At 37.8% G+C, this 27,134-nt stretch overlaps 1 protein-coding gene across 2 annotated transcripts in view; it reads left to right on the top strand.

Annotated features, from left to right (window-relative positions):
• ARHGAP42 (Rho GTPase activating protein 42) overlaps positions 1-16,741 on the top strand; it is a 295,441-nt gene extending 278,700 nt beyond the window's left edge. Inside the window, exons 23-24 of one of the 2 annotated variants that reach the window (XM_082409915.1) lie at positions 2,627-2,706; positions 15,910-16,741. In XM_082409915.1, the coding sequence (XP_082266041.1) occupies positions 2,627-2,706; positions 15,910-15,971 (142 nt within the window). In that variant the 3' untranslated portion in view covers positions 15,972-16,741. Of the gene's footprint in view, positions 1-2,626; positions 2,707-3,069; positions 5,218-15,909 lie in introns of those variants that run through there. The other variant, XM_082409914.1, reaches the window with a different exon arrangement.
• The last annotated feature ends 10,393 nt before the right edge of the window (positions 16,742-27,134 follow it).

Here is a 27,134-nt window from a genome sequence, read left to right as displayed (position 1 = left end):
TCTGGAATTTGTTTCCTTATGCATGTCTTAATTTATCTTAATGATTCAAAGTAATAAGACAGTAATTATTGGTGGAAATCACTGCTGCTAGAAAATTTGACTTTTTAAAAAATCTTTACATATATTTAGAGAAAAGGCTCTGCAACCCTCAATTATATCAGATATCTGATCACATTATATCAGATCAAGTTACACCAAATTATATCAGATCAAATGTCTATACTTGACTAGAAAATTTATAGGAAAAACTAGTATCATTTCTATATAAGATCACCATAGTCTGATTCTCAGAAGTCTTCATAACTTGGTAGCATCCTCTCCCCGCACCCCCAACCCATGTCAACCAACACACCCATGTGCACACGTTCACACGCACATGTGAACACATGGCTGTTCTTTAGTGTGAAATCTTGTCCTTCTCTGGGTGCCTCCACTTCATCAATTTTTCCTTAGACCATGTTTCATTGGGAAGTGGTGTTGTGTGCCTACCGCAGTCTCCTAGCAAAGTTCCGAAAGTACAGCCTGAGACTCACCTCATGTGAAATAGACTCTGGGGGCAGGGCCATAGTTTTCCTCTGTAAGCTTTCCCATCTTCAGGTAGCCACTTGGGAACTTTAAGTTGAAGTGACCTAGCCTCATTCTGGAAGTTTAGAGATAAGACCCAGGGTCTAGCTCCAATAGAGAAATGTAATCATAATGTAACACTGTTACTTTGAGGGCCTCAGATGGCAAATACTGCTGATGCTTCTTTGCAGATGAAGTATTGATTGGGCCCTCAGGGAGGAAAGACAAGATGCCTTGAATCTTTAAGAGGACTTACCATGTAGAAAAAGAGTCCAGAGCATCTTCCCTTTTTTTTTAACTCATTAATTCAGCAAATATTTACTGAGTTACTATTAAGCATCAGGCATTGTTCACAGAGGTTACATTCTAACTGGGGGAGAAGACAACAGAAATATCAACAATGGCACCAGAATACCATGCAGACTTTAAACTGGAGAATATGAGAGTTGCCTGGGCAGCTATTTTACAGTGTGTGGTCAGGAAAGACCTGGCCTTCAGTGAAACTCAAGAAATTTAAGATAAGCTAGAGGGCCATAGCCGAGTGAAGATCAAGAAAATATCTCAGAGTGAGGCCCAGCCAGCCCTGAGGTGGGGATGGGTTTGGCATGTTTTAGGAGGAGAAAGAGGGCCGGTGTGACTGACGTATAGTAGGTGAGTAGAGGCAGGTACAAAAGATGTAGGAAATTATGGCAGGTGCCAGAATGTATATGGTATGGAGGGCAGAGTTGGGAACCAGTTCAGGGTTATTTTCAGGGAAATCATGTGATCATCATGTGATCATCAAAACCTTTCAAACTACCCTCTGGCTGCTCTGTATAGAATGGATTGCAAGGGGACAGAAGAGGAAGCCCAGAGGATTTAGGAAGTTAGGAAGCCATTCAGTGAGCTATGCCAGAAATGATCTTGGCTTGGACTCTGGTTGTGGTAGAGGTGGTGAGAAGTAGGTGGAGTCAGGTCATTGGATGTTGCAGAGTAAAGGCGACTTCATTGGTGACTTGATCAGCCTCCTCAGATGATGACTTTTTTAATGTTGGCTCTGATGGTTTGAAACAGCTCTCATATAAAACTCTGAAATTCTGGCTTCCCTTAAAAAAACCAGAGTATCTGGCTACTTGGAGCCTGAACTCCCATATGAGAACAGATGGTCAGAGCTGAGTGCTGGCTTCCCTTTTTTTTTTTTTTTTTTTTTTTTAGAAATTCACGTTCTTTTATTTATTTATTTATTTATTTATTTATGACTGTGTTGAGTCTTCGTTTCTGCGTGAGGGCTTTCTCTAGTTGCGGCAAGTGGGGACCACTCCTCATCGCGGTGAGCAGGCCTCTCACCATCGCGGCCTCTCTTGTTGCGGAGCACAGGCAGGCTCAGCAATTGTGGCTCACGGGCCCAGTTGCTCCGTGGCATGTGGGATCTTCCCAGACCAGGGCTCGAACCCGTGTCCCCTGCACTAGCAGGCAGATTCCCAACCACTGCGCCACCAGGGAAGCCCCCTGGCTTCCCTTTTTAAGAGATGGGTATACTCTGATTTACAAAGACATGTTCCCATGTCTCCCTGACAGTGAGGCTGTTGTTGGTTGCCATTTATCATCAACTTATCCTATTGTTTTTCTTATTTCATGCCCACTTAGTTTATTTACCATACCCTGTAGACCTTTTAATTTGTGGATCTCACCTCTGATAGTCTGAAATTAAAGTGGCAAATAAATATATAGGGCTTTAAGGTACCTAAGAACCTCTATAGAGCTGAAAAATAGCCTATTTAGCAGAATACTAACAAATAATAGTGTTCTTCAAAACCAGCTTATTTTGTTTGTTATAAGTCAGGTGATTACCCTTGGGGGCATTGCCTGGAAGCACAAGAAAGGCTTTGGGTTGTGCTGTCAGTGTTCTCTGGTTACACAAATGTGTTCACTTTGTGAAATGCACTTATGCACACTTACGTGTGCACATTATGTATATCATGCTTCACTTATAACTAAAACCAGTATCTTTTTTTAAGAATAGTTTTAAGTATAAATATACTTGAGCGTTGTGGTTTTCACAAATTGTCTTTTGCTCTTTCAGCCAAGCCAAAGCTATGTACTCCTGTAAAGCAGAGCACAGCCATGAGCTTTCCTTCCCACAGGGAGCGATATTTTCTAATGGTAAGTACACCCATTCCCTTTGCTTAAGTTTATCATCATGGGGAGGAGGAAGAAGGAGTAGTGTAGCGATAGGAGTCTAAAGTAGAAGCCAGGAAACTCAGAATCTAGTCCAGCCTCTCATACCTGTACAAGTGAACACATCAAATCCCTCTAGACCCCAGTTTCCTCCCCTGTGTCAGAGAGAGAGTGATTGATTGTATAAATGCAAAAGGCATTTCCAGCTTTACAGGTGCTGTGACACTGTTTTGACAGCTTGAGTATATGCATACAATCTGATGTGGGTTTTTACCCATTTGTGTATAGAATTATTTGAAGCTAATGTTGACTGAGTGATATTTCTTTATGTATTTTAATTTTTGCCAGTGTACCCATCAGTGGAACCAGGATGGTTGAAGGCAACTTATGAAGGCAAAACAGGACTCGTCCCAGAAAATTATGTTGTCTTCCTCTAATACTTTTTAGTGGATGGCAGTATCTTCATGGTATCCATGGTAACAAATAATAAGTGCTATGATTTTATCTGACACAGATATGGGGATCAGCCTGTTAAAATGAAAACAGTCAATTTCTACCAAGTTTTACACCAGCAGACTATGTAGCTCCCTATTAATGGAAAGGGAAAAAATGTTTAAATTGTTTGCCATTCTTTTTAATTTTGGCTCGTTTCATATTTTAAAATAGCTTATCCTCCCCTCCCCACCCCCCTTTTCTTTTTTGGAAAAGTAACTCTCCACAATGTCTCTTTCATAATAATTATAGAATCTCAAATACTGTGTTAAGTACTATATCCCAGAAATTTGGAAACCAGAAATCTGCTATAAGACTTTTGAGATCTGCCCTTTACTGTCTGGTGTTCTCTGAGAAACTTTGAAATCATTACTAAAAAATGTAATTTAAATTGTTCATTTATTATTTTTTCTTAAAAATATACTACTTTTATATATGATTGTTTTGCTGGTCCTAAACATTTCAAGGAAATAAGGAGTTTTTTTAACATAGGTTTATTTTTATTTGTTTACCAAGTAGATGATAATATTCAAAAGCAGTAATGAGTAATGTATATGATGTCTGTAAATGAAACCAAATATGTCATACACTGATTCCACTGTAAACATTCTATCCAGCATTCCAGATGCCTTCTCTGGGCTTAGAGCAGGATTCAGCAAACTATTTCCGTAAGGGCCTGATAATAAATATTTTGGGCTTAACAGGTCGTGTGGTCTCCATCACACTACTCCACTCTGCCATTGTAGCAGAAAGCAGCCGTAGACAACATGTAAATGGCTGCGGCTGTGTACCAATACCGCTTTCTTTCAGGACACTGAAATTTGAAAATCATGATTATCACGTGTCATGAAATATTAAGCTTCTTTGACTTTTAAAATTCCATTTAAAAATAGAAATGTTTTAGCTGATGGGCCATACGCAAACAGGTGACAGGCCAAATTTGACTCATGGGTCATGGTTTGCTGACCCCTGGTTTAGAGGATGTGTAAAACTATCTTTATAACTTTGAGATTTTAAAATTTTATTCCATTAACATATAAATACTGATAAATCATATGCACATATCCTCTGCTAGTAGCATTATAGGGGTATCACAAATGTATAATTACAGTAATAGGAAAACAATGTAAAAGTGCAGTACACAGGCATACAACTTAAATTCTACTTGTAACTCTGTAAAGTGTCAAAGTATTTTATTGATATCTAATTTTGGCTTTTGAGAAATTGTCCTACAAATGATAAAGATGCTGTTTTAAGACAGTGGTAGGGACACTATGCCTTCTAAAGTCTACGCTTAGTTGAAACATAATCTAAACATAAAGGTACAAGATTCTTAAATTATTTTGAGCCAGAGATCGTAATTGTTTCATCATCTTTAGCAGGAATAAAGTCATACATAATTTTCTGTTATGCCTTTCAATTTACAGCCTTTATTAGGAATTTCACTGAATTTATAGAGCATAGAAATAGGTGTTTACTATCCATTTATATTTACCATCAACATCTGATCATTCATCAATCATTATTTCTATTATTTCTATTTTAATAATCCTCATATTATTTCTATACATATCTGCATATGGCAAAGAGCCTTTCTTCTCAAGATTCCAAAAAGCTGGTTCCCTGCCATCAGCTGCCACAGCACTGGCCCCCTTGGCCACAGTATTTAACTTCTTACTTCAGAGTTCCTCACTGTACAGACACTCAGGTATTGACTGTAGACAGTTCTTTTTACGTGATATTATGATCTGTAATCTCAATCTCTTCTACTTTAAATTAATGTTTCTAGAGTCAATAGGTTAAATTATACACACACACATATACAACTATGCCTTGGAGCATTTACACTTTTAAAATTAAAAATGGAATAATGGATTAGGATTTAAAGGTAAAGAGAATAACAGTAGGCAGAATCACAACCAGAAAGAAATATCAGTGCATTGAAATAAAGGAATGAAAAATATTTAATGTTGTAAAAATTAGTAATATAATGAAAAAATCTGATACATTTGTCTCCTTTTTTTTTACCTGCTAGTGTTGATTTTTTACACTATAATTTTGTGTTGCTAGAGCTTCTTTGTCTCTGGATCCTTGGTGGCCCTTAGTAATAGTAATTGCATTGCTGACACCCTGACTACCCTCTGCTGGAACAGAGGTGATCTCTCTAGTGGACCAGTCCCTTAGTCTACAACACCCTCAGTTAAAGCACCCTTGCAAGCATCTGGCATCCTATTAAATTAGAGCCTCTTAAGGCAAATTGATTTTTCTTTCAAAAAGACCAACTTGACTCCAAAAAGTGATTCAAAGTCCTACTTCACTTGCTGCTGCATAGAGAAATCTCAACCTTCATTTTATTTTAACACAGGCCAGAGTGTTCCTGCCTCTGAGTTGTCTGTGAGCTAATTCCACAGATGCTCAGTGAGGAATTAAAGCATTTGCTGTTAAAGACATGGGCATGAGGCCCCTCTCCTTTCTCATCATGAGGCATATATTGTGGCAGTACTTGATATGGTCCCTTTTTTGAAACAAGCTACAAAAATGCTTGTTCAAATTGTGCTTTTGTTTGAAGTTTTAATCTTACAGATTTGTGAGGATGATCTTTTTTCTTCATATTGATTGTGTGTGGGAGCAAGACATGGCCATATGCTAGGGATAGACTGAAGCTGCTTTTCCCTAGAAATGTTTCCAACAGAAAAAGTATTTATGAGCATTGAGAAAAATCAGGATATGTGCTCTAAATCACATGGAATATTAATTACACAAGAAGGTAATGCCAGTCACTAGAAGAGGATCACGTTTGAAATTATAACAGCGTTTCAATAATGAAACCTTAGCTTTTCAGAGACATCGTAAAGATATGTTAGAAATGCCACATGCACACCTTTGAAACACACAACGTGGGTGCCCTAATCACTGCTGACAGTATAATCAGTATGAGAGTGAGACTGATGAGTCCAAGTCAATCATCTCTTCTGTTATGTGAAAAAATCGTCGAGTACAAAACTTTTACGTATATTACAGGTGACTTTTGTTGTGCTGTAATGCCACCAACTTATAGGAGCTAGTCAGTTAACTGAAGGCTTTTTGTGTTGTGTGTAAATGTCTGAGCAGTGAAATAATCTTTGTATTCCTCTAAAGTCTGTGAAGTATGAGGAAATTGCCGTTTCTCCTTGTTAGACAAGAGTGGTTTTACCAGTTGTGTTGGCTCTCTGTGCCTTGCACTGTGAATGGGCATAGTCAGGCTTCCCAACAGTGGCTCATTTGATGGCTCTTTCAGGAAGGGTGGAGATTTTTTTTTTTAATTGCACCTTACAATCCCAAACTATCCAGGATCTCAAATAGCAAAAGTAGGAGACATAATGATTTGTAGTAGGAGACATAATGATTTGGAGTTTATTCCTATTCTGTGATAATTGATTTTACATATTGTGGCATGCCTCCTAAAAATCCACCATGATGTAAGGAAACTAAATCTGGCACTGCAGTCCTGTGGAGACAGCACCTGCTGACCTCTTCGCTCCCAGCCTCATCTTCAGGTCTGTCCGTGTCTGATGTGCAGAGGATATCATTCACATGGATGCTGATTTAGAAGAGTCCCTCAGAGCCTTTCTTCAAACAACTTCAATTTTTAGTATGCCCCCCCAATTATGTATTTGGGATGCCTTAATTATTTAGAACCCCATCTTGATTTGTACTTTATTGACTGAAGTTAGAGGAGGTGGACCAATTTAGGAAGAGATTTTATTCTTTGGTTTTACAATACATTTGTAATTTGCAGCTGTTACTATGTCCTAAAATCAGGGAATTGGACCCTAAAGTCATATCCCCTGGTAAAGAAAAAAGGCAGAGACATGATTATTGTCTAGAAGTTATTTTCCTCTTTAGTAAAATTTTCCCACTTAGGGTAGAAATTGCTGTTTACTTTTCCCTCCTACCTTGTTTGGTTACCTTCCAAAATCAAAACACTTTTTCCAAGTGAATAATCTATTGAATAAACTTCTGAGTAGTCTGTATCCTGCCTGTCTCCCGTTGATCCACAGACTTAATTCAGGTATTTCTCAACGAGTCTCACATCTCCTAACCATATTCACTGTATCTGTTCGTTGTCACCAGTATCTCTGTGCCTCAAATCTATGTGGTAGTGACCTCAGACAAATTCACACTTATGAATGACATGGACTTTTAGAGGATCAGATCAACAAATAGGATTTTTCACTTTTTTTCAGGCAGTTGCATTCACTGTTTTAAATAACAGATGTCAAGTAAGTTGATAGCACTCACAGCAAGCCACAGACAGAAAACTGATGCACATATTCTAGACCAAAGTTTAGAAGCTGTTTCATGACTTAGGGAACCCAACAGGTTATACTCTTTCCTTGGCACTCATGGGAGAGATGCCAGGTTCAGAGGTTGAACATTCCTTTCTTGGTGCCATAGGGAGAAAATGGAGTCTGTGTGCTTGCTGAGGAGTCTCAAAAGGCAGGGCCATTTATGGTTATCACAAACATAAATATCCTCTATCATCCACAATGGTCATGTTCAGGGCCACGTGAGGACCTTCAGTGTTGGGGAGAGTGCCTACCCCACCTTAATTAGATGATCACTTTTTTCCCTTTTACCATCTCTTGGCAATGTTTCCCATGGTCTTTACCCTTCCAGAGCCCAACCTGGACTTGAATCCACTGCCTCTTAGATTAAAACTGTGCATTGTTTTTTATATGGCGGTTAGAGATTTTATATCTGCCTCTGTATCTTCAGTCATGATGTATGCTTAAAAGCTGAGATATCACATATTGAGGGCTGTGATTTCAAGAGTCTTTTTGAACTCTGAGCTGAAGCCTTTACAAATAAATAAGGAGTGTGGCAGGGAAGACGACTGTTTTTTGTTTTGTTTTGTTTTTTAATTTGAATCTTATTTATATACTGTTAAATTTGAGGTACTATAGTTTATATAAAAGCTAAATATTTAGATGACATATTTCAGTATTAGGAATTTGTCTACAGCCATTAACATAACAAATTAAGTAATAAATATGATGAAAATGATTGTCAGTAAATTATCATATTGAATTTTTTGTTTATTTTGTAGTGTCTTGTATTTATCTGCACTTCATGTATATATATGCACACATACATATACAAACATGTAAATAACTTCATGTTATTCCATATCTAAATTGCCACAGTATCTTTAATGTATGTTTACACTGTATTTTAAATTACTTTAAAAATAAACTATGTAAGCACATTTTAATTTAGTCCTTGTACTTGAAGACCCAGTGTGTTGGAGGGCAGCTATCTTGGACTCATATAGAAAAAAAACAAAGTTTCAGGTACTGTGAATGGTCATTTTGGGTGTGGCTGAATGGAGAAAATCATAGCAGAATTGATAACTTTTAGATCCTGATAATTGGACCTTTTCCCGAGAAATTGGCATTATGAAAGATCAAGAAAATGTTAATAATGCAAGTGTCTACAGGAAAGAGAAGCAAACAGACCATAAACAAATTATCAAAAAAATAGGTATGCAGGCTTACCTGAAAATAAGTCTGTGAAAGTTTACAAATGTGCCATGGAAGAAGCATCAACATACAAATAATCCCCTTAGATTTTTATTAGTTTTATGACCCTTTTGGTCACTGTTTGACTTCTAGCTAAAATTTTGCTTTTCTTCATCAAAAAAAAGGGAATCGTGTATTTATTTTGTGTTGCTAAATGGATTATTAGAGTGTAACAAATCCTTGCAAAAACTAAGCCTGACAGCTTAATAACAGGACCATTGGGCATACAACCTGATTTGTTCAAATGGATTGTAACTTTCTTCAATATCAAGAGGAGAAGCAATAAATTCATGACAAAGACCTGTTGAGATAAAAAGGTATTAATGTGAATAAATTCCAGTATGATTAAGCAGGAAAGAACTGTTAGGATAGGTAATAGAGATCATTGTGGATCAGCTACTGTTTGAGAGTATTGGGTTAGAAGGAACTGACCTAGATGGAATCTCTTATAACTGATATTTTAGAAATAATGAAAACAAGCCATCTCCTAACAGGCAAAGCTGGAATGATTTGAGCAACAAAATAAGTCATGTAGTATTGGATAATCGGATTATAATCCAAAGTATAAAATATCCATGAATCCACACTGATATAAGGAAATGGCAATAAATTTCATTTATTTATATTTATATTTATATTTCTCTCCTATTTTAAGGAGAGAAGAGGCAAATATTCTTTAGAGAAGAATTTCAAATAACCATTAGAATTTTATTACCCTTTCCTCTAGGGATTAAAGTTTAACCCTTCCCCATTTGAGGATGCGCTAGACTTAATGACTAGCTTCTAAAAAGAAAAGTTCAGAAAAACTATTGTACCTTTACAGAGGAGAAGCCTGGCAGACAGGATCTTAACCGATTGATAAAAGTTAACATTATCAGTGATATCATGTGGTTGTCTTGTACCCCGTAATATGATGTGATGAGAAGAACATATCACCTCTGTGGGTTTTTTTCCCAAAATCCATAACTCCAGTCTAATCATTAGAGAAAAAAAAAAAAAAAAATCAGACACATCCAGATAGGGGACATTCTACAGTATAGATACTAGGCCAGTACTTCTCAAGATTGTCAAGGTCATGAAAGACAAGAAAATAGTGAGAAACTCACAGATCAGAGGAGACTTGGGAGACTGGACCCCTGGATTACATCCAGGAAAGGCAAGAAGACATAAATGGAAAAACTGGTGATGTCCAAATAAAATCTAAAGTTTAGTTAATAATGTAAAAAATTAAAACAGTACAAAAAGTAGCCACAAGATAGTGACATGTACTGGGGACACCTTATTTCCTTTTTGGAATTTAAGTTACTTTTATTCAAGATTTAAATACTTTTACTTGTTTCCCCCTAAATTGTGTTCTGTATATGGGACATGTTGCCTGTTCATCGCTGAGTCCAGGCAGTAGATCACAGCTTGGTCTACAGTAGGGTCAGCCCCTTTCTTTAAATGAATGAATTCGTTAACAAAGGAACAATCATATAAACATTTCTAGAATTTAGAGAATGCAGTTGTAGGCTTGTGTTGTTTTTGTATATGTGTCTCCTTGCCCAGGAGTAGTGGAACTCGTTCTTTAACACCCTCTGAATACATGGTTCTACCTTGGAGTTATAATGGAGAAAACATACCCTTCCCCCATGAACACTGTATGTTCTTAAGGATAGAGATTATGCACGATTTGATCTTCTCACTGCTAGAACTGTAAATACTTGAATTAAGCTGGATGATTTGGGAGTGATGTTGAAGAACTCAATTTTTTAAACCATTAAATACAAAATAACCCCAAATTTTGAAAATTAAGCTATACTAAATTTACTAAATTCAACTTAGTTGAATTTCTTGGGCCAGAGAAGTTGAGTTCTTAAAATTGAAATTTTGCACAGCCAAAAATCAAGAAGCAAAAATCTTTTCTAAGTTTCTTACACAGCAATTCTTCCTATATATAAAAAAAAAAAAGATGTAGATGAGAACATTTGAAACCTCTTCATATGGGATACCCTTGGGAACACAAATCCCCAAAATACTGATTGAATACTTACAAATGCTGTTGCTGGGTGTTTAGGGTCAGTGAGCCAAGCATGGCATTCAGCAGGACTCTGCCTTTTAGTAGAAATAAGTTATCTGAAACATTCTACCTTTCCAAATTACCAGCAGCCAATCTACTAAAAAAGAGTCCCTGGGTCAGCCTGGGCTAGAGAAAGGAAAATAATAACATATATCTCCCAATACTCACCATGGATTTTGATATTCACTAAGTTACATATCTATGGACAAGCAGATTTTTCACAGAATGAATGAGTCATAAGTTGCCGTAGCAACTACAGTTCAAATGGCTCTCAAACATTTTTGGAGCAACTAAAGCAGAATTATTTCTTCAAATAAATCATGCTTGGAACCCAATATGTTAAACAGATACGAGCTAAGCTGCTAGTGTGTGCATCTACATGTGTTAGGGAATGTTTTCCCTTCCCCCATCCAGGCCCACAGCTTTTGGCATCTCCTGGAATCCTTAGGGCTTTTGAGAGCAAGATTTGGAAATGACTTAGTCTAAATCTCTCATATCGCTAATTAGAAAACTCAGGGCCATATCAACATGTTTTCAGCAGAATCCTGGAATTCTCTCTCTGCTGTGACCTGACCACTAATTTTTAGGTGTGTGGGGAGGGCAACTTGTCATATGCTTTGACCTTTAAAAAGTCTAACTTTATCTGAAAAGGATATCCTCTGAGGAAGGATGTCTTCCCTGATGGGTACACATGGAACAGAAGCCAAAAAGTAATATTCAGCCAGCCTTGGCTATTAAAAAAAGGAAGAAAAAAATTTATTTTTCTTTTTGGTGTGTGAAAATTTCTGAAAAATAGGTATAAAAGATCTAGCCCAGTGCCTTGTACCTAGTAGATATTACTGGATAATAATAATTTTTAAAGATTTTAGGTGTTTGATAGTTGATTTTGCAACTCTCGATGTAAATGGCAAAAGAACCAGTGAAACCTTAAACTGCAATAACAGAAGTTAAATAATGGCTCCAAAAACATGGTACACAGCCACAAATCTGATGGTCTCCCTTACACTGTTACATGATCCTCTGATCCTTCCAACTACTGGACGTAGCTATTGGATGTCAATTTTTTTTTAAGAAAAGAAAACTGAGACTGAAAGGTTATTTTCTCCAACTTACCATAGGTCAAATAGTTGGTAGTGGCAGAGCTTGGACTCAAGCCCACGTGTCCTTATTTAAAATCCGGTACTCTTTACAATGAACCACTTTTTTACTACACCAAGTGGAGTGTGGTAAAACTTCAAATGCCACCATATTTGAAAGAGGTCTTTGGCAAACTCAACCTTACCCAGAAGAAAGATGAAGACGGTGAGGTGGAGGCATTCACGCCCTATTCTGTGAAAATTGTTTAAGACCAGAGTGTTGCTGCGCCACTTGTAACCTTCAGACCATCCAAGAGCTATTTAGAAATGCAGAATCTCAGACCTTCTGAAGCAGAAATCTACATTTTAATGAGATCGAAAGATCATTTGTATCAACACTACAGTATGAAAAGCACTGGTATAGTGGAACTTTCAGTGAGCGCTTTGGGGAGATCTAAGGGCAAGAAGAGACAGCACTTATGTCTTATTATTCCAAAAGTCAAAAATAAGACCCCTTAGAAGAAATCAGAAAAAAATGATAGAAAGGTTAAAACAAAAAGTTTTATCACTAGCTCTTCAAAAAATAGAACTCAACAAACAGCTTTCTTTCACAGTGTTTAAGTGCATCGGGATGACTCACCATTTGTCAGGATTTCACAGAGGAACTAGAACAATTAAATGGGAGTTTAGACAAATATCTAAAGACAATCACTGAGCACCAGGACCTATGCAAGTCATTGGAGCGCCTAAGTAAATTAGACATTATTCTTCCTTTCAGGAGGACCATGGTTTAGTGGAATAACAGATAAATAAAAGTCAATGAAATGTAATATAATGAAATGCTAAAAAGAGTAAGTATTGAGTGTTATAGGGGTAGAGAGATAGGGCACTATTCCGAATCCAGGAGATGGCAGAGGCGATGAAAAAGTATATACATTGGATGCCGAGAAAGAAGTGTGGATGATTGAACCTGGATGCACAATGCCATCATCCAGCTAAGTATGGATGAACTGAGAAGCTGAAGGGAGCAGGGCTCTGCAGTCAGGTGGGATCGCACCTTGTACAGAGGAAGGGACTCATAGAGGGGATGCGCTGAGGGAAGGAATAGAGTGGAGGATAGGAGAGGGCTGGGATGACCTGCACTTATTCTTTTTTCATGTCTTCATCCTTTCAACTAACATAGTGCCAAGCACTGTTCTAATTGCTCACCATTTTAAAAAACTAGGAATGATCTTTGTTCTCAAGGAGTTCAGAGCTCAATAAGGGAGAGAGACAGGAATTAAAAACAGCAGTACAAATGAGGTAAGTGTGTTAGGGGCACAAATTGTGAAAGGTTTTACATATGAAGGGAAACATCCTAAGTCGACCTTAAAGGATGGAGCATCAACACGGAACGAAGGGAGCAAAGACCCAGAGACTTAAAGTTGATTGGGGTTTCTCGTGGATTAAAGCTAGTTCTAAGTAGCTGGGAAGTCGAGTGCTTGCACTGATATATTGGCACGAGATCGTGGGAGGATAGGATGAGGTACAAATGAGCAGGGTTGATTGCATGAGGGCCAATCTGAGGTGGTACAGAGGGCTTAGGGAGAACGATGTGATCAGATTTACCTCTAGGAAGACCAGAACGGAGGTTGAGCGTTGTGTTGCGTGTGTGTTGGCCCCTGCAAGCTGAGGAGGCAATGTTACATCAACCCTAGAGAAGACAAACAGGGCCAGACCAAGGGAATGATTCATTCCAGAGGTCGAAGTGACATGACATGGTCACTGTTTTCAATGAGTAATTTAGGGGATTCGTATGTGGTGCAGATGTCTGTAGGGTGCTGGGGAAGGATCAGCAATACTACCAACGAGCAAAGTTACCAAGGCTGAAAGAAGTAGCCAAAAGCCCCGGGCACATTTAGTGGTTGGAACTGGTTAGTAGGCATGGTGATGTAGACACACCTGGCCTGAGCCATTCCTCTTTTGGGGAGCCCTGCAGGCACTGACTAGCAGCAATGCTTAGAGACTGATTGCTTCATGCTGCCCATTAAATCAGGGGCTTTAACCTGGGTTTCAAGGATGGAATTCAGGGGATGGGGAGGCTGTAAACTCCCTAGTTTGTCTGTGTATATGCATGTTTTTCCCCTCAGGAAGAGGGTCCATAGATACGATCAAACTCTCAAATTTCAGCCCCACAGTTGACCCATCTCCTCCCAATACCAAGAGTACCAAGTGCTGCAAATGCTGCTGTGTACATGGTAGCTACAAGTTGTGGCAATAGTGTCTGTCAGAACCAAGGGTCGACTCTGAAGGTGGGAGTGGAGTTTGACTTGGGGACAGCTTGACCTAAGGAATGAGGCTCAGCTGACTAAGCTTAAAAGCTCAGGCCAGCCTACTGCTGTGCCTACTTGATGAGGAAATGCTCAAAGAGACCGTGGACGTACCTAGGGGAAAGTCATAATGAGGGTCCAGTGGGAGTTGCAGAGCATTTAGACCCCAGTGTCCGTCTGTTGCCTGGGGCCAAGTTATGACCTAGAAGCTGAGGAGGTGGCCTTTCTTCGGCTTTGTGAACTCACAAGATCCTTGTGCCAGAAAAAATTTTCTGGCCATTGCAGAACTGAAGGGCCCTGTCATTCTCTCTTCCATGGTGGGCCTCTCCAGGACTCCAGGGGCAGGTCAGTCTTCCCTCTACTCAGGGAGTGTTGAGTGGTGTGAAGCACAAAGCTCAGGGGTTGTAGAGTGAGTGAAACTGCCAAAGGTGGCAGAGCTGGGCTTTGCTACTAGATTTACTACTAGATTTTATTTTTAGTTTTGTCGTGGCAATCTTTATGAAATATGGTTTTGATGTGTTAGCCATTTTTTCTTAATATATGTTAAAAAATAAATACATAGCTATAAGGTCTGTTTAGGTGAGAAACATTGCTTTAAATAAACCAAATGCCCTTAAAGCTTTAAAAGAGTTGCTTTTCTTAGTGATAATGAAACTTAATGAAAACAGTGGGGAATGACTTAAGGACCATCTCGCCTCTAACTTCTACCTGTTACAGTTGTAGGGGGTGAGGGAAAGGAGGGGCAGAAAGAATCAAAATTCCAAATTATGTTTGGTGAGTGTGGTAAGTAGTCTTGCAGGAGTGGCAGACAGTCTTCACCACGCATTCCTTCCCTCCCTGTAAGTACATGCCTCTCCACCCATCAAGAACTGGAGCAAGTCATCCTCCTCCTAAATCTTGGCTAGCCTATGACTCACCTTGACGAATAGAACATGGTAGATGTGCTTTGCCAGCTCTGGGCCAGCTTGGGGAAGCCAGCCACTCACTGTGCTGTGAAGAAGCACCGTCACTTGCTCCAGCCAGCTCTGTGTGACCCCAGAAAACAACCGTGAACAGAAGAACTCACTTGCCCAAGTCCTGACACACGTAAAATCATGAAAATTAATGAATCCTTTTAAGCCACCAAATTTTGACACAGTCTGTGTAACAATAATAATTGAAACAATAATTATGGGACCATAGCAATGAGAATCCCTGAGTTCCTCTGCTTTGTAGCTGAGTACGGTGAACACTGTCAATTGTTTCCCAGTGCTCTCAATGTTCTCCTTTCTCTCACAGTAATAGGAACCCCAGTTTTTTAGCTAGCGACATAGCAGCTCAAAAGAAAGATTACATTTTCCTTTGGTGTTATGTGTGGCCATGTGACTAAGTTCCAACAAATGGGATAAGAGAAGAAATAATTGCTGCTTCCTTTTGGTTCTTAAAGCTAGGAGGCAAGCTCTTCTTCACCTTGTTCCTTCATCCTGCTGCTTGGAAGATGAGTGATTTTGTACCACACAGAAAGTGTGGATGGAGCAACAAGATAGAAGTCTGGGTCCCGCATGCCTGCATAGAACAGAACTGCCATCCTCCTAGACCATCTGCCTGTTACGTGAAAGAGAAAGTTGTACTTTGTTTAAATCCTCTGTCCTCTGTTGCATGTGTCTGCATTTGTATGCTAACTAATACATTTGGTTTCTGCTGACCTACAGATCTTGGAAGCAGTGATGCCAGGAGGAGAGACACAGGGCCATCAACCCAGGGGCTTCCCTAGTAGCTTCCATGAGGTCAAAGTGCTGCCAAGGAAGGGAGTAACTGAAAGTACATGTGACTGGCTACTCAGATTGGGGAGTTTGTCACTAGCAAGTGTAATCCTCGCAAATAAAGAAGAGCTGTTTCCGCCAACTGAGTACATATGCCTTCCATGTGGGCTAAATTCAGGAAATGGACTCTGGATCTTCTCCATTCAGGAGTGTGCATTGCGACCTGAATTATGATTTCATCACAGCCTATAATACCTGGGTTGCATCTGCCCATTACCTGTTTCTGTTCCACTAGACTGAGCTCCAGGAAACCATATTCTATGGGCCCAGGGAAGGAGTTCTGTATAAGTTGCCTACCCCAAATCTGGTCTTCCTCCTTCCTTAATGAAACTTAGACTTCATTTAAAGTGACAATATGCCCAGTTGAAGAACTATTTCCTGAACTCCTGTGCAATATGAAGACTATCTGATACAGTTTCTGCCACTGAGATGTAAGTAAAGTTATAAATGGGAAATTTCTGTGAAAGTTTTGGGATTTTTTTGGAATAAGTGCTACCCCGTTCTTCCTCATGATTTCTCTTCTTACTCCTCCTGCCTGGGAAATGGATGAGAGGCTGGAGGTGAAGCAACTATTTTGCAGCCATAAAAGTGAATAGCCAGGACTTCCCTGGTGGTGCAGTGGTTAAGAATCCACCTGCCAATGTAAGGGACACGGGTTTGAGCCCTGGTCTGGGAAGATCCCACATGCCTCGGAGCAACTAAGCCCGTGTGCCACAACTACTGAGCCTGCGCTCTAGAGCCTGTGCACCGCAACTGCTGAAGCCCGCGCGCCTAGAGGCCGCGCTCAGCAACAAGAGAAGCCACCGCAGTGAGAAGCCCGGGCACTGCAACGAAGAGGAGCCCCCGCTCGCGGCAACTAGAGGAAGCCCAAGCTCAGCAATGAAGACCCAACGCAGCCATAAATAAATAAATAAATTTATTTTTAAAAAAAGTGAAGGCAAGAAAGAGCCTGGGACATTTATATCATCGTGGAACCTGACTAATTCCAAATTGTACTGTTTTGTGAGGAAAAACCTTATTTGGTTAGGCACTGTAGTAGAGTTTCAGTTACAGTCAGCCAAATGAAATACCTTCCTCCTCATCATTTTACTAACCCAAATCATTTGCAGAACTGAAGAATATCAAGCATGGAGAAATGCTGTACTTAACATACATGGTGGCTGAGTACTTTTAATTTCACTCGTGTCTTGGAAGGAACCAGAAACCCTGACATAGAAGGTTCTGTGTTTGTGAGATATGACTTACCATATATATGTATGATTTATAAATGTACCCATTTCAGACCTTCACTGAGTCATCTTCTCCCTATCTATATGTTCAATGGCTGAAATCACCAATCTGATTATATAATACAGACTTGTAAACTATTTAACCTTAAAAATGAATGGTTTGTTAATAATAAGGAGTTTTGTTCATGATTCCATAAGAATTTGATGAATCTGCTTTAAAAGTTATGCATTGTAGCAAATGGCCCATAGCAACACCCTTCATCTAGATACAGTGCATTCTCTATAATAAACGCGTTCTCTCTATTCATCTCTAAACACTCACTTTCCAGCGGGCTGCTCTACTTCAGATGGACAAAATGGAGTTATGACAGAAAAACCAGGGAAATGTGGGAGTCAGAAAATGTGGACTTGCGGGACAAGGGGGATGAGGGAGAAGGAAGAGAGCATTTAGGGGTAGCAGAGTGACAGAGGTGACAGGCTCTGAACAGGGGATGCTGTCACTTATGTCCAGATTCTGTGATAAAATGTTGAGCACACATGAGGCACAGAATGAACAGGCGACCTTTTCACGTGACCATGTGAGTGAGTGTCGTAGAGGGGTCTGCACCCCTGTCTCCCCCAGCTCCCAGTCCAGCGTTTCTCTATGCAGTTGTGCAAAGCCTCAGTTCACTCCTTGTCAAGGAAGACCTAATTCCTCCTTCGCTTTACAGAACATTTCAGCTCACTAGTTTCTAAATATAAATTGTATGTTAGGATACGTGTTGATTCTTGTGGACATTTGGTTCTTATAGCTTTGCTGGTCAATGGGAACTATAGTTTACTGGAGATAAGGCTGGGCTTGGGGTCAGAAAACCTGGTTGGAATCCTCGTTAAGCCATGGACTTAGTTGTATAACTTTGTGCAACTCTTATCTGTAATCATCAGTTTCCCCATCAGAAAACATAGAGGTAAGAGCTATCTATCATATAGTTTGTTATGAGACTTTTATAAACCAGTATACTTCTCCTCCCACAGTACTCCCCAGCAAAATTTAAGAGATGAAAGACAGAATCATCCGACAGAGATATGGTCAAGACAACATGGGTTAGCAGGGGTCTTACAGTCGAACTAACTTACAATTCAGGCAAGTAATATAAAAGTGCGAAGTAAGCCAAGTAAGGCTGTGATGATTTAGAGTGCTGTCGCTAAAAGGCACAGACCTATTAAGCTCCAACTGATTGTTGCTATGCACAAATGTAGGCTTAGCTTTTCTGATTTTTTGAGAGATGCCGAAATCTGGGTGTTTGTGTGTAATCCCTTGCTTTCAAAATGTTGGCAAGTATTTCAGAAGGTTAAAAGATTTATTGGACCAAACAACACAATCTTGGATGTAGCTAGTGGGATACCAGTTTGTGATCTTTGGGTTCAGTAAATTTAGGGGAAGGCTTTAATTTTTCTGTTCTTTTCTTCTGGCTGAAGAATAGGTCCTCTTGGATGAAGAAACTCTTAACCAATGTCTGAGGCTCTTGTAGGCAACACAGCTTCCTCATTTGCCTTACAAGTAAACAGACAGGCTCCATTAAAAAAAAAAAAGTCTTCTTGGCAGAGTTGAATGCAGACAGCTGCAAAAAAACAGGAGAACTCAGCAGAATCTAAAGGTGTTGAGGAAAAGTTGCATTATCTCATTGGAACAATGAGTGGGCCAAGGAAATATTGGCTTTGTGTGTGAAGTAAGGATGATTGGAGGTGACCAGGAAGTGGCCAAGAACATGAACATTTTAAAAGGTCATCTAAAATAGGTTTATTGGGGCCTCAGAAAAAAACATGAATTTTTTACCCAATGTCCATCATCTTTTAGTCTGAGATCCTTAGGTTCAGGACCAATCATAATCAATACCATCAGGTCTTTGCGAATATGAAACATACGTCATTGAAATCTTATTGCCTGAACATCTTAATCCTTATCTCTATTTTTTGTTTTATTATTAGAAGCATCATCTCGGGGGCAGTGGGGGAGAGGGAAGAGTTTTCTCTGCTGCTTCTTTGTTCTGGTGAGGGAGGCCACATACTTATGCTAAGGTGGGATTTGGCAAATGCTTCTTTAAACATAGATTAAATCTATTAGAATCAACTCTTCAAAACTAAAAATTCCTCATGGTGTGGAATTGCTTGTTTCTGAGTAGGACTGGAGCAGTTATGGGGTGGAGAGTAGCCACTGCAAAGTAAAAAAGGACCAGACCTATTAGGTGCTGACTCTGTCCTAGGCCCTATGCTAGCCTATATTTCTTAGTAATTCCATTTCAGGTGTGTAGATTCTGGGACCCTTCCGACTCATGAGAAGGAACTCTGTAAGCTGCTTGTTTCTTTCTTCATACAAGGATTGGTGAAGGGATCAGTAATAGAAAAGAAAAAAATAGGAACTTTCTGTTCTCTGGATAAGGACTTCTATATCTGTACATTTTCATAGAATTCTGCTTGAATTTTTTTCCTCTTGTTAGTGTCACCTGTACTGATGGTTTTACTCTACGTCAGTATAATTACCTTACAGGGAGCAAAGAGACTTGTGGTTAAACTCTGAAGTTGCACTTTCTGGATGAATCCTGATTTTCTAAACCTTAATATTCTAACTTGTAACATGGGAACACTAATAAGATACCTCATAGATTATTAATGTTACATGAAGTGGTCCTTAATAAATAGTAGCTATTACTATTTTTTTTTATATTACTCCTAGAAAGAAAAGTATTATCTAAGTTTGACAGATGTGGAACAAATTTAAGAAACTGCAATAACAAGAAAGTACAATAAGCTTAAAAGCCTTTATTTTTCGTCATAACCGGTGCCTCTCACGGGAAGTTATAGATTCTTGTTGCTTCTTTTAGCCCTAGGTAAGGAATAGTTTCCAAGACTGACGATAATTTTCCTCTTCATCATGATGCCAGAACTGCGCTAATGTGTACTGGGTTTCTTGGTTCTATCAAGTGATTTGGCTTAAAAATGCATCACAAGATACAAATTTAATAGGTATGCATTCTCAGGTGCAGGATTAAAAATACTAAATAAAAACCTTCTGGGACTTCCCTGGTGGTCCAGAGGTTAAGGCTTTGTGCTTCCACTGCAGGAGCACGGTTAGATCCCTTGTTGGGGAATCAAGATCCTGTGGCCAAAAAAAAACAAAAACGAAAAAAACCTTCCATGTTGCTAGCACTGCTGTGTGGGAGAGCAAGGATGAATGAACATAGTTTTAAATACCAGACTTTCAAAACTTTTATTTAATGGGGGAAGAAAACAACACTACTAGGTATACTTGTTCAAAGCTTTTCACATTGTTTTTTAAAAATCTAGAAAACAATTTAAATTTAAAAATTAAATCTCTGTAGTAGACAGCCTGACTGGCAGCCAGCATCTCTACAAATGTTAAGAAGAGAGAATTCTGATTGTTCTTCAAACTGACCCGCTGTAACAAAGAGGAGGCTAGCCTAACCTTAAGCAAACATGGAGCTAAAAAAGGGGAGGGAAATGGGCCAGGAGAACGGCTGAGACCACATTTCCTTCTCAAGCTCAGCTAGTTACCATTGGATGAAGCATAATATCTCTCTGAGCTTTATTTTCTGTGCTTCAAAAATGTAGTAGTAATAAATGCCTGCTTTCTATCAGGGATGTTTTTCCAGATGAGATAATGCACATGAGACAGTGATTGTGGAAGCTTTTCAAATGGTAGAGTTCAATTCAAATATGAAGAATTATTAATATTTTAGTTGCAGTTTGAAACAAGTGAAAAAGGCATGCTAAATTAAAGTTTTATTCTAATGGTATAAGAATCCATAGGTATTATTTAGGGGCATAAGTTGAATTACTACTTCTATTTCATTATAAGATTTTTTCCTTTTTTTGATTTTATAGTTGATTTACAATGTAGTGTTAATTTCTGTTGCATGGCAAAGTGATTCAGTTATACATATATATTCTTTTTCATATTCCATTATAAGATTTAATGCCTATTTCATTTTTATTTCTGATGTTTTAAACCTCCAAGGTATCTGAGCCTTGTTAAGGATGAAAGAGTAATCTTATGGGAAATATAATGCTTATAGATAGCTAGAAGAAATAGTATGAGGTAGGAAGGAACATCTTCAAATATTTGGATTTTAAATTTCTTTAAATTTATAAAATTCTTACTCAAGCTAAGAATCTTGTTTACTAAGACCTTTCCATAGAGCTTAACAGATATTTCATGTGATATTTTAGCAGAGTCAGTGATGGTTAGAAGAAGAACTAAGGAGCGTTTGCCCTCTGGCTCTCAGCAAAGCCTCTCTAGTGTTCTTTAGTTTTCCGTGTCAACTTTCTTTGGCTGCCATATTAAAAAAGGTCTTCCTAGGAAGGTGAGATTGTCTCTTCCTAAAAGGATTAGGGAAATCATCATAGGAAAGGAGATTTCCATTCAATCCTTAAAAGATAAAAAAGATTTAAAAGACAAATAGCAAAGCAGAGGAGGACACAGTAAATGTCAACGGCAAACAGTAGATAACATAAGTATTCTGACACTCACAGGAGATTGTTACCATTGATTTCATCATTCTTATTTCTCTTTACCTGTTTTAAACTTAAGAATTATACCTAATTTAGTATGTCTTAGTTGTACAATTTGCCTAGTCACATGGGCAATTGATATATGCTGCAATTTTCGTTTATGTAGGAGAATGCAAGTATTCCTTGAATTAACGTACTCTTAAAAAGCATATTTCTAATTGAGGCACCTCTTTTTGACCTTCTAAGAAGAATGAAAAAAAATCAGAGCGCACCAAAACCTCCAGGGATAGACAGAGCAGATGGTAGGTGCTGGCCAGGCCCATGGAACTCTGAGCTGAGTACTGATTCACTCTGAACTATACTTGGTCCCTTCAAAACCCAACTCATAATACCCACAGATCTGTCAAGGGTGAAAAAACAAGGTTTGACGTTAAACTTTAACTTCTTAAAGTTTTAAGTTCTTTACTCAAAGGGCAAAGAGGAATGGTGCCAGTCCTTTTCTGCTCTAAAGCCTGTTATTTGTAAGATCTTTGGACACTTCCAACAATAAACATGAATTGTGGACTCTAACACATTTACTGCCTTATTTATCTCTCCAGATCTCAAACAGACCCCTAAGAAATAAATACACATTTATGTAGAAATGTTATCAGGGCCCACTTGTGCAACAGTTTACGTCTCATTGGAAAATATTTGCGTCTTCTCTCATAGCTGTAACTGGAGAGACATTAGACCTTAATTACTCTCGAACTATTTCTAGCCATAGTCATCCTCATCTACAAAAAATTTAATACTTTCAAAAATACCTTTTAATTAACCTAAATTCCAAGACCTCACCGCCCAAAAAACCTCTCCCCGAGAGGCCTGGGCCTGATAACAGAAATCACACCACTTCCTACGCATAAGACATGTTTTCCTTCATGAAGTAGATGTCACAGGAAGGTGTATTCTTTTATTTATTTGCTTCTTAGATTATTGATTGATCAGCTGCTTCCTAATGAGGCAGTTCTCTGAAAGTGGATTTGCAGGGAGTGAGTGTGGACAGGTACAGGTCTGCAGCAAATAGTTGGCCTGGGGGAGGCTAATGTAGCCTGGGGCTGACTGAGTTCACAAGGACCCTGCAGACATGTGGAAGATGCCCTAAGGAAGATGGGAGAAAACTAAGAGCGGTTATGGGTGCAAAAGAGAAATCTCTACTTTCACAACTCTCTCTGGGATCACTTCTGAGTCTTTGGATGCGATTTACAAATGTGTTCTTTAATTCTTTAGCAATAGTGTAAAATTAGCTAGCTTTCAATTGTATTTACAGTAACTACCTAAAAAGCCCAGCTAACCCAGAGCCACCTCTTTTGCCAAAGTTCACATTGTACTTTTGATATAAACACACAAAGATTCATGGGAATGCTCATTGACCTTCAGAGCTAGAACACAGAGGAGCCTTAAAAGTACTGTACATAGGAAGCTGAAACCTTTGTTAATGTAATTGAGAAGCTGATTTGTTACATTTTCTTTCAATTGCTGTTCCTGGCAGTGAATCAAATATGACCATATAAGGGACCACAATCTGCTATGGGACTAACCCACCCTCCCCTCCCCCTGCCTGCCAGCATGTATTCACTCTCTTTTTCTGTCTCTCTTTGGGTAGGCTGCCCTCATAAAGTGAGTTGCTGCTCTGTTGATATACTTTAGTTTGAGTTCTTCAGATGTTGAAATTTTTATTTGGAAAAGAAACGTAAAAATAAGTCATAATAGCAGCAACAGAGTTTTGAGAAAGAATTAGTTATTAAATAATTCCTAAATGAAAGTCCCTTGCAGATGACTGTGGGGACAAGATTTATTTATTTTTTATTGTGGCATTTTTCGTGTGATATTACAGTTTAATTTTTTTCAAGTTCTAAGTTTTCTCTTTCAATAATCTTTCCTATTTTTCTCATGTATTTAACATCTTTTTAATGACACTGTCAAACTATGGTAGTTTTCCTACTTAAGATACATGTCTTAAGCCCACTCTTTTTTGCTAAATTCACTAAATTGTTGTTTTTATAATATAAAGTTCTAAAATAGACACTCAAGCACTTTTTCTGTTTTTATTGGCTTTTTCATCTCCCTTGGTTTCCAAAGACTTTGTCTGAAGAAAGTTTGCAACTATGAAGAGTTTCGTGCTATAACTTTGACTTACTATTTATTTTTTTGTCAACCTATCCAACCCCAATAGACCCAGCTCCAAATTAGGTTCCTTTGGGCTACACTAGCCTCTCTCTCTTCTCTGAACTATAACACTAGAATTGAAACCTGTGATTTAAGATTTGCTTATAATATAGCTTAAATTTCCTTGCATTTTTATCATGTGTGCAATATTCTTCAACTCTAATAAGACCATGATTTAACTGTGGGTGGACATTGCCTTCTACTTTGATAACCCTCTAAGTTCTTGAATGGCACATGATACAACCTTGATGTATGTTGGTTAATGCCTTGGGAACAGTGAGGGACGTTCCTTCTTGTCATTTTTTGGGTCCTTAGTTGGTCTGAAGAAATGTTTTCTATTTCATTCCCCCTAACCATTTTAAGCCCCTTTAGGTCTTCATTCATTAAAATCGGATTCTATTTTAAAGATCACTGGAGCAAACATTTAGATGATAACCTACATCTTCTTTTTTTTTTGATCATGGTCACTTTCGTAAGGTAATGCAGTTTCACTCTGCTTCCAGGCCTACTAAACCATGATTTGAAATATCTCAAAACAAAAGGTATACTATAGAGATCATTTGTCTATTCATTTTATATTTGGAATCACTCCACCGAGTTTTGTTCAAATTAGTGATGAGAGATGTAGATAAGATACAAATTTCTGGAGTAAACTCTTTATTAAACTTTATCGTGACCTTTGTTTTTATTTTGTCTCTCTTTTAGCCTGAAAACATAAGAAAGTAAAAGATTTCACACATTTACTGATGAATAGAGAAAAGATCATAATCAGTGGAGCAGAAATGCCTACTTCTATCATTGCTTTTGATTGAGAAGAAAGAATGATAGAAGTCTATTGTATCCCAAAACAACTTCATTTATCTGCATAAATATAAGAAATTAATTTCAATTTTTCCATAAATCCATATTTTAAGGCATAAAATATGGATAACAAATTATAATTACCTTGTAGTTATAGTGTAATAATATTGTGGTGCTAACTGAAATGGGAGGTTAAATTCACTAATTCAATTCTATGCAAACAAAGTTAAGGGGAACCCACAATTTACTAGCCTCTATGTGAGCTGAAAACCCACTTCTGTTGAGAGTTCTACCTGATCAATAACATTCTGTGGTCAACCTACAAATCAGCACATGGCTCCAACTCTTACGTTCACAACCTCTGTGACCTTGGATGAGTTGCATGCTCTCTGGAGTCTCAGATTCTTTATTTGTAAAGTGAGGTGGTGGAATTGATTTGTTTCCTAACAAGGTTTTTTGTTGTTGTTGATGAGCCCTCTAAAAAGTTAATGAAAGCAATGGAAAACATACGTACACACAGACACTAATATTATACACAGACTGTATTGGAATTTAAGCTGCCTCAAAGCCAGTCCTTGAAACAGTTACAGAACCCATGGACCAGAGGAGTTTTAAAGGCCTGTGTAACTCTAACATCCTATGACTCTCTGAACATATTTTTACTTTAAATCAGCTTAAATAGTATAATGAGAGAAAAAAAACAAAGGAAGAAATATATTATATTTATAAGCAAAAAGAAAATTCAAGTGCAACATATATCTGGGTAAGAGGATCAATTTAGATACTAGATTGTGATGTTTGGAATGTGGTGAAAATAATGAATTCGATATGCAGAAGTGAATAAAATATATCAGCACTAACAATGAATTTTAACAGTAATGTTTTAAATGATAAATTGCTGTTTATTATAAGATGAATTAACTTATACATCTTCTAGAGGTACATGTTCTTTTCATGTCATTCAAAAATTCCATATAGAAAAATATACTGATTCAGAGAACAATTAAAACATAATGACTTTCAAATTAATACAGAAGACACTATTAATTTGAAATACATATTTTGAAGATGATTTTTAAATAACTAATTTTTACATTTATCATGCACACTGTTAATCTTTAGTTGAAATTATTTCACAATTAATTTTGACTTAATCAATAAAACAACTTCCATATTTCCATTTAAACTATTTATCCTTGGGGTATGGTTTGAGGCTATTTGCTTATTATTTTGAGCCATTATAACAACAGGATTATATGAATATAACTGGGAAGAATTAAAATGCAAATTAACACTTTAAACTATAATGTTAAATTCAACTTCAAGAAAGTATAATGGAAAAAATAATTTGTTTTTCAGAATGAAGGTGTTATTAAAGGGAATGTGTAGAGAGGAGATGGAAAGAAAGACAAAAGGAAAATTGTTTTTGCATATAAAACAAAAATTGCTATTTCAAAGATAACTAAAATTTACTGAAAATAGAGTACAGAAAAATAAGTTTTAATACAGTAAAATAACATTAGGTTTGAAAGTATCACAAATCAACATTTTAAGATTCATTAGTGTTATATACTATAGTTATCCAATTTCATAACTGAGAGGGTAAAATAACTCTAGAGAATATTTGTAAGTACCATAATTTTCAGATTATTGATAGATATGCAGGAAATAAAGAGAGTAAATGGTCCTTTCATTTTTCAGAAATTAAATGGAAACACTCAAGTTCAAATTGCATGAGGTTAAACAAAGACAACCACTAAGACTTTATAGAATAAATTAAATAAAAATCTGTTAAAAGTTAGATTGAACTACTGTTGTCCAGATTTCAATATAAAGACAAGGCAAAGTTAAAGAGTCTAAAATGAAGTGAATAGTACTGTAAGTTCCAAACTTTTTGAGATACCTATATATCATGTGCCCTCATTTTTCAGATAGGAAAAATGAGATTCACATAGGTTAAGTAACTCACACTGGCTCAATAAGAAGTGTTAGAATACAGTTTGGAACCCACGTTTTTTTCATTCAAACTTCCAAACTCTTTCCCCTATATTTTAGCCTGCACCGATAACCTTTGTTCTCTTTTGTAAGAGGGACTTAGCTACATCTTTCTCTAGATTGCTGTGTACATGAGCTTGCACTCATGCATGCATGCATGCAGAGTTAAGAAGAGACATTTCATATCCCAGAATAATTTCAATGTAAGCCCTACTTAAGTAGAGATAACTTGAGATTGCAGTAAGTTAAAGAACTATAGCTCCATACGATATATGTAACTTAATTCTATGCAAGAAAGTTTTTAAAAATATGAAAATGATGTAAAGTATGAATAGCCTCGGAATGTAAGTTCAGCATTTTCTTAGTTTTCGG

Source organism: Balaenoptera physalus (genome assembly GCF_965194825.1).
Source record: "Balaenoptera physalus genome assembly, chromosome: 10".
NCBI classification, from domain to species: domain Eukaryota; kingdom Metazoa; phylum Chordata; class Mammalia; order Artiodactyla; family Balaenopteridae; genus Balaenoptera; species Balaenoptera physalus.
The sequence above is the reverse complement of the archived record's forward strand: the minus strand, read 5'-3'. Positions and strand labels throughout refer to the sequence as shown.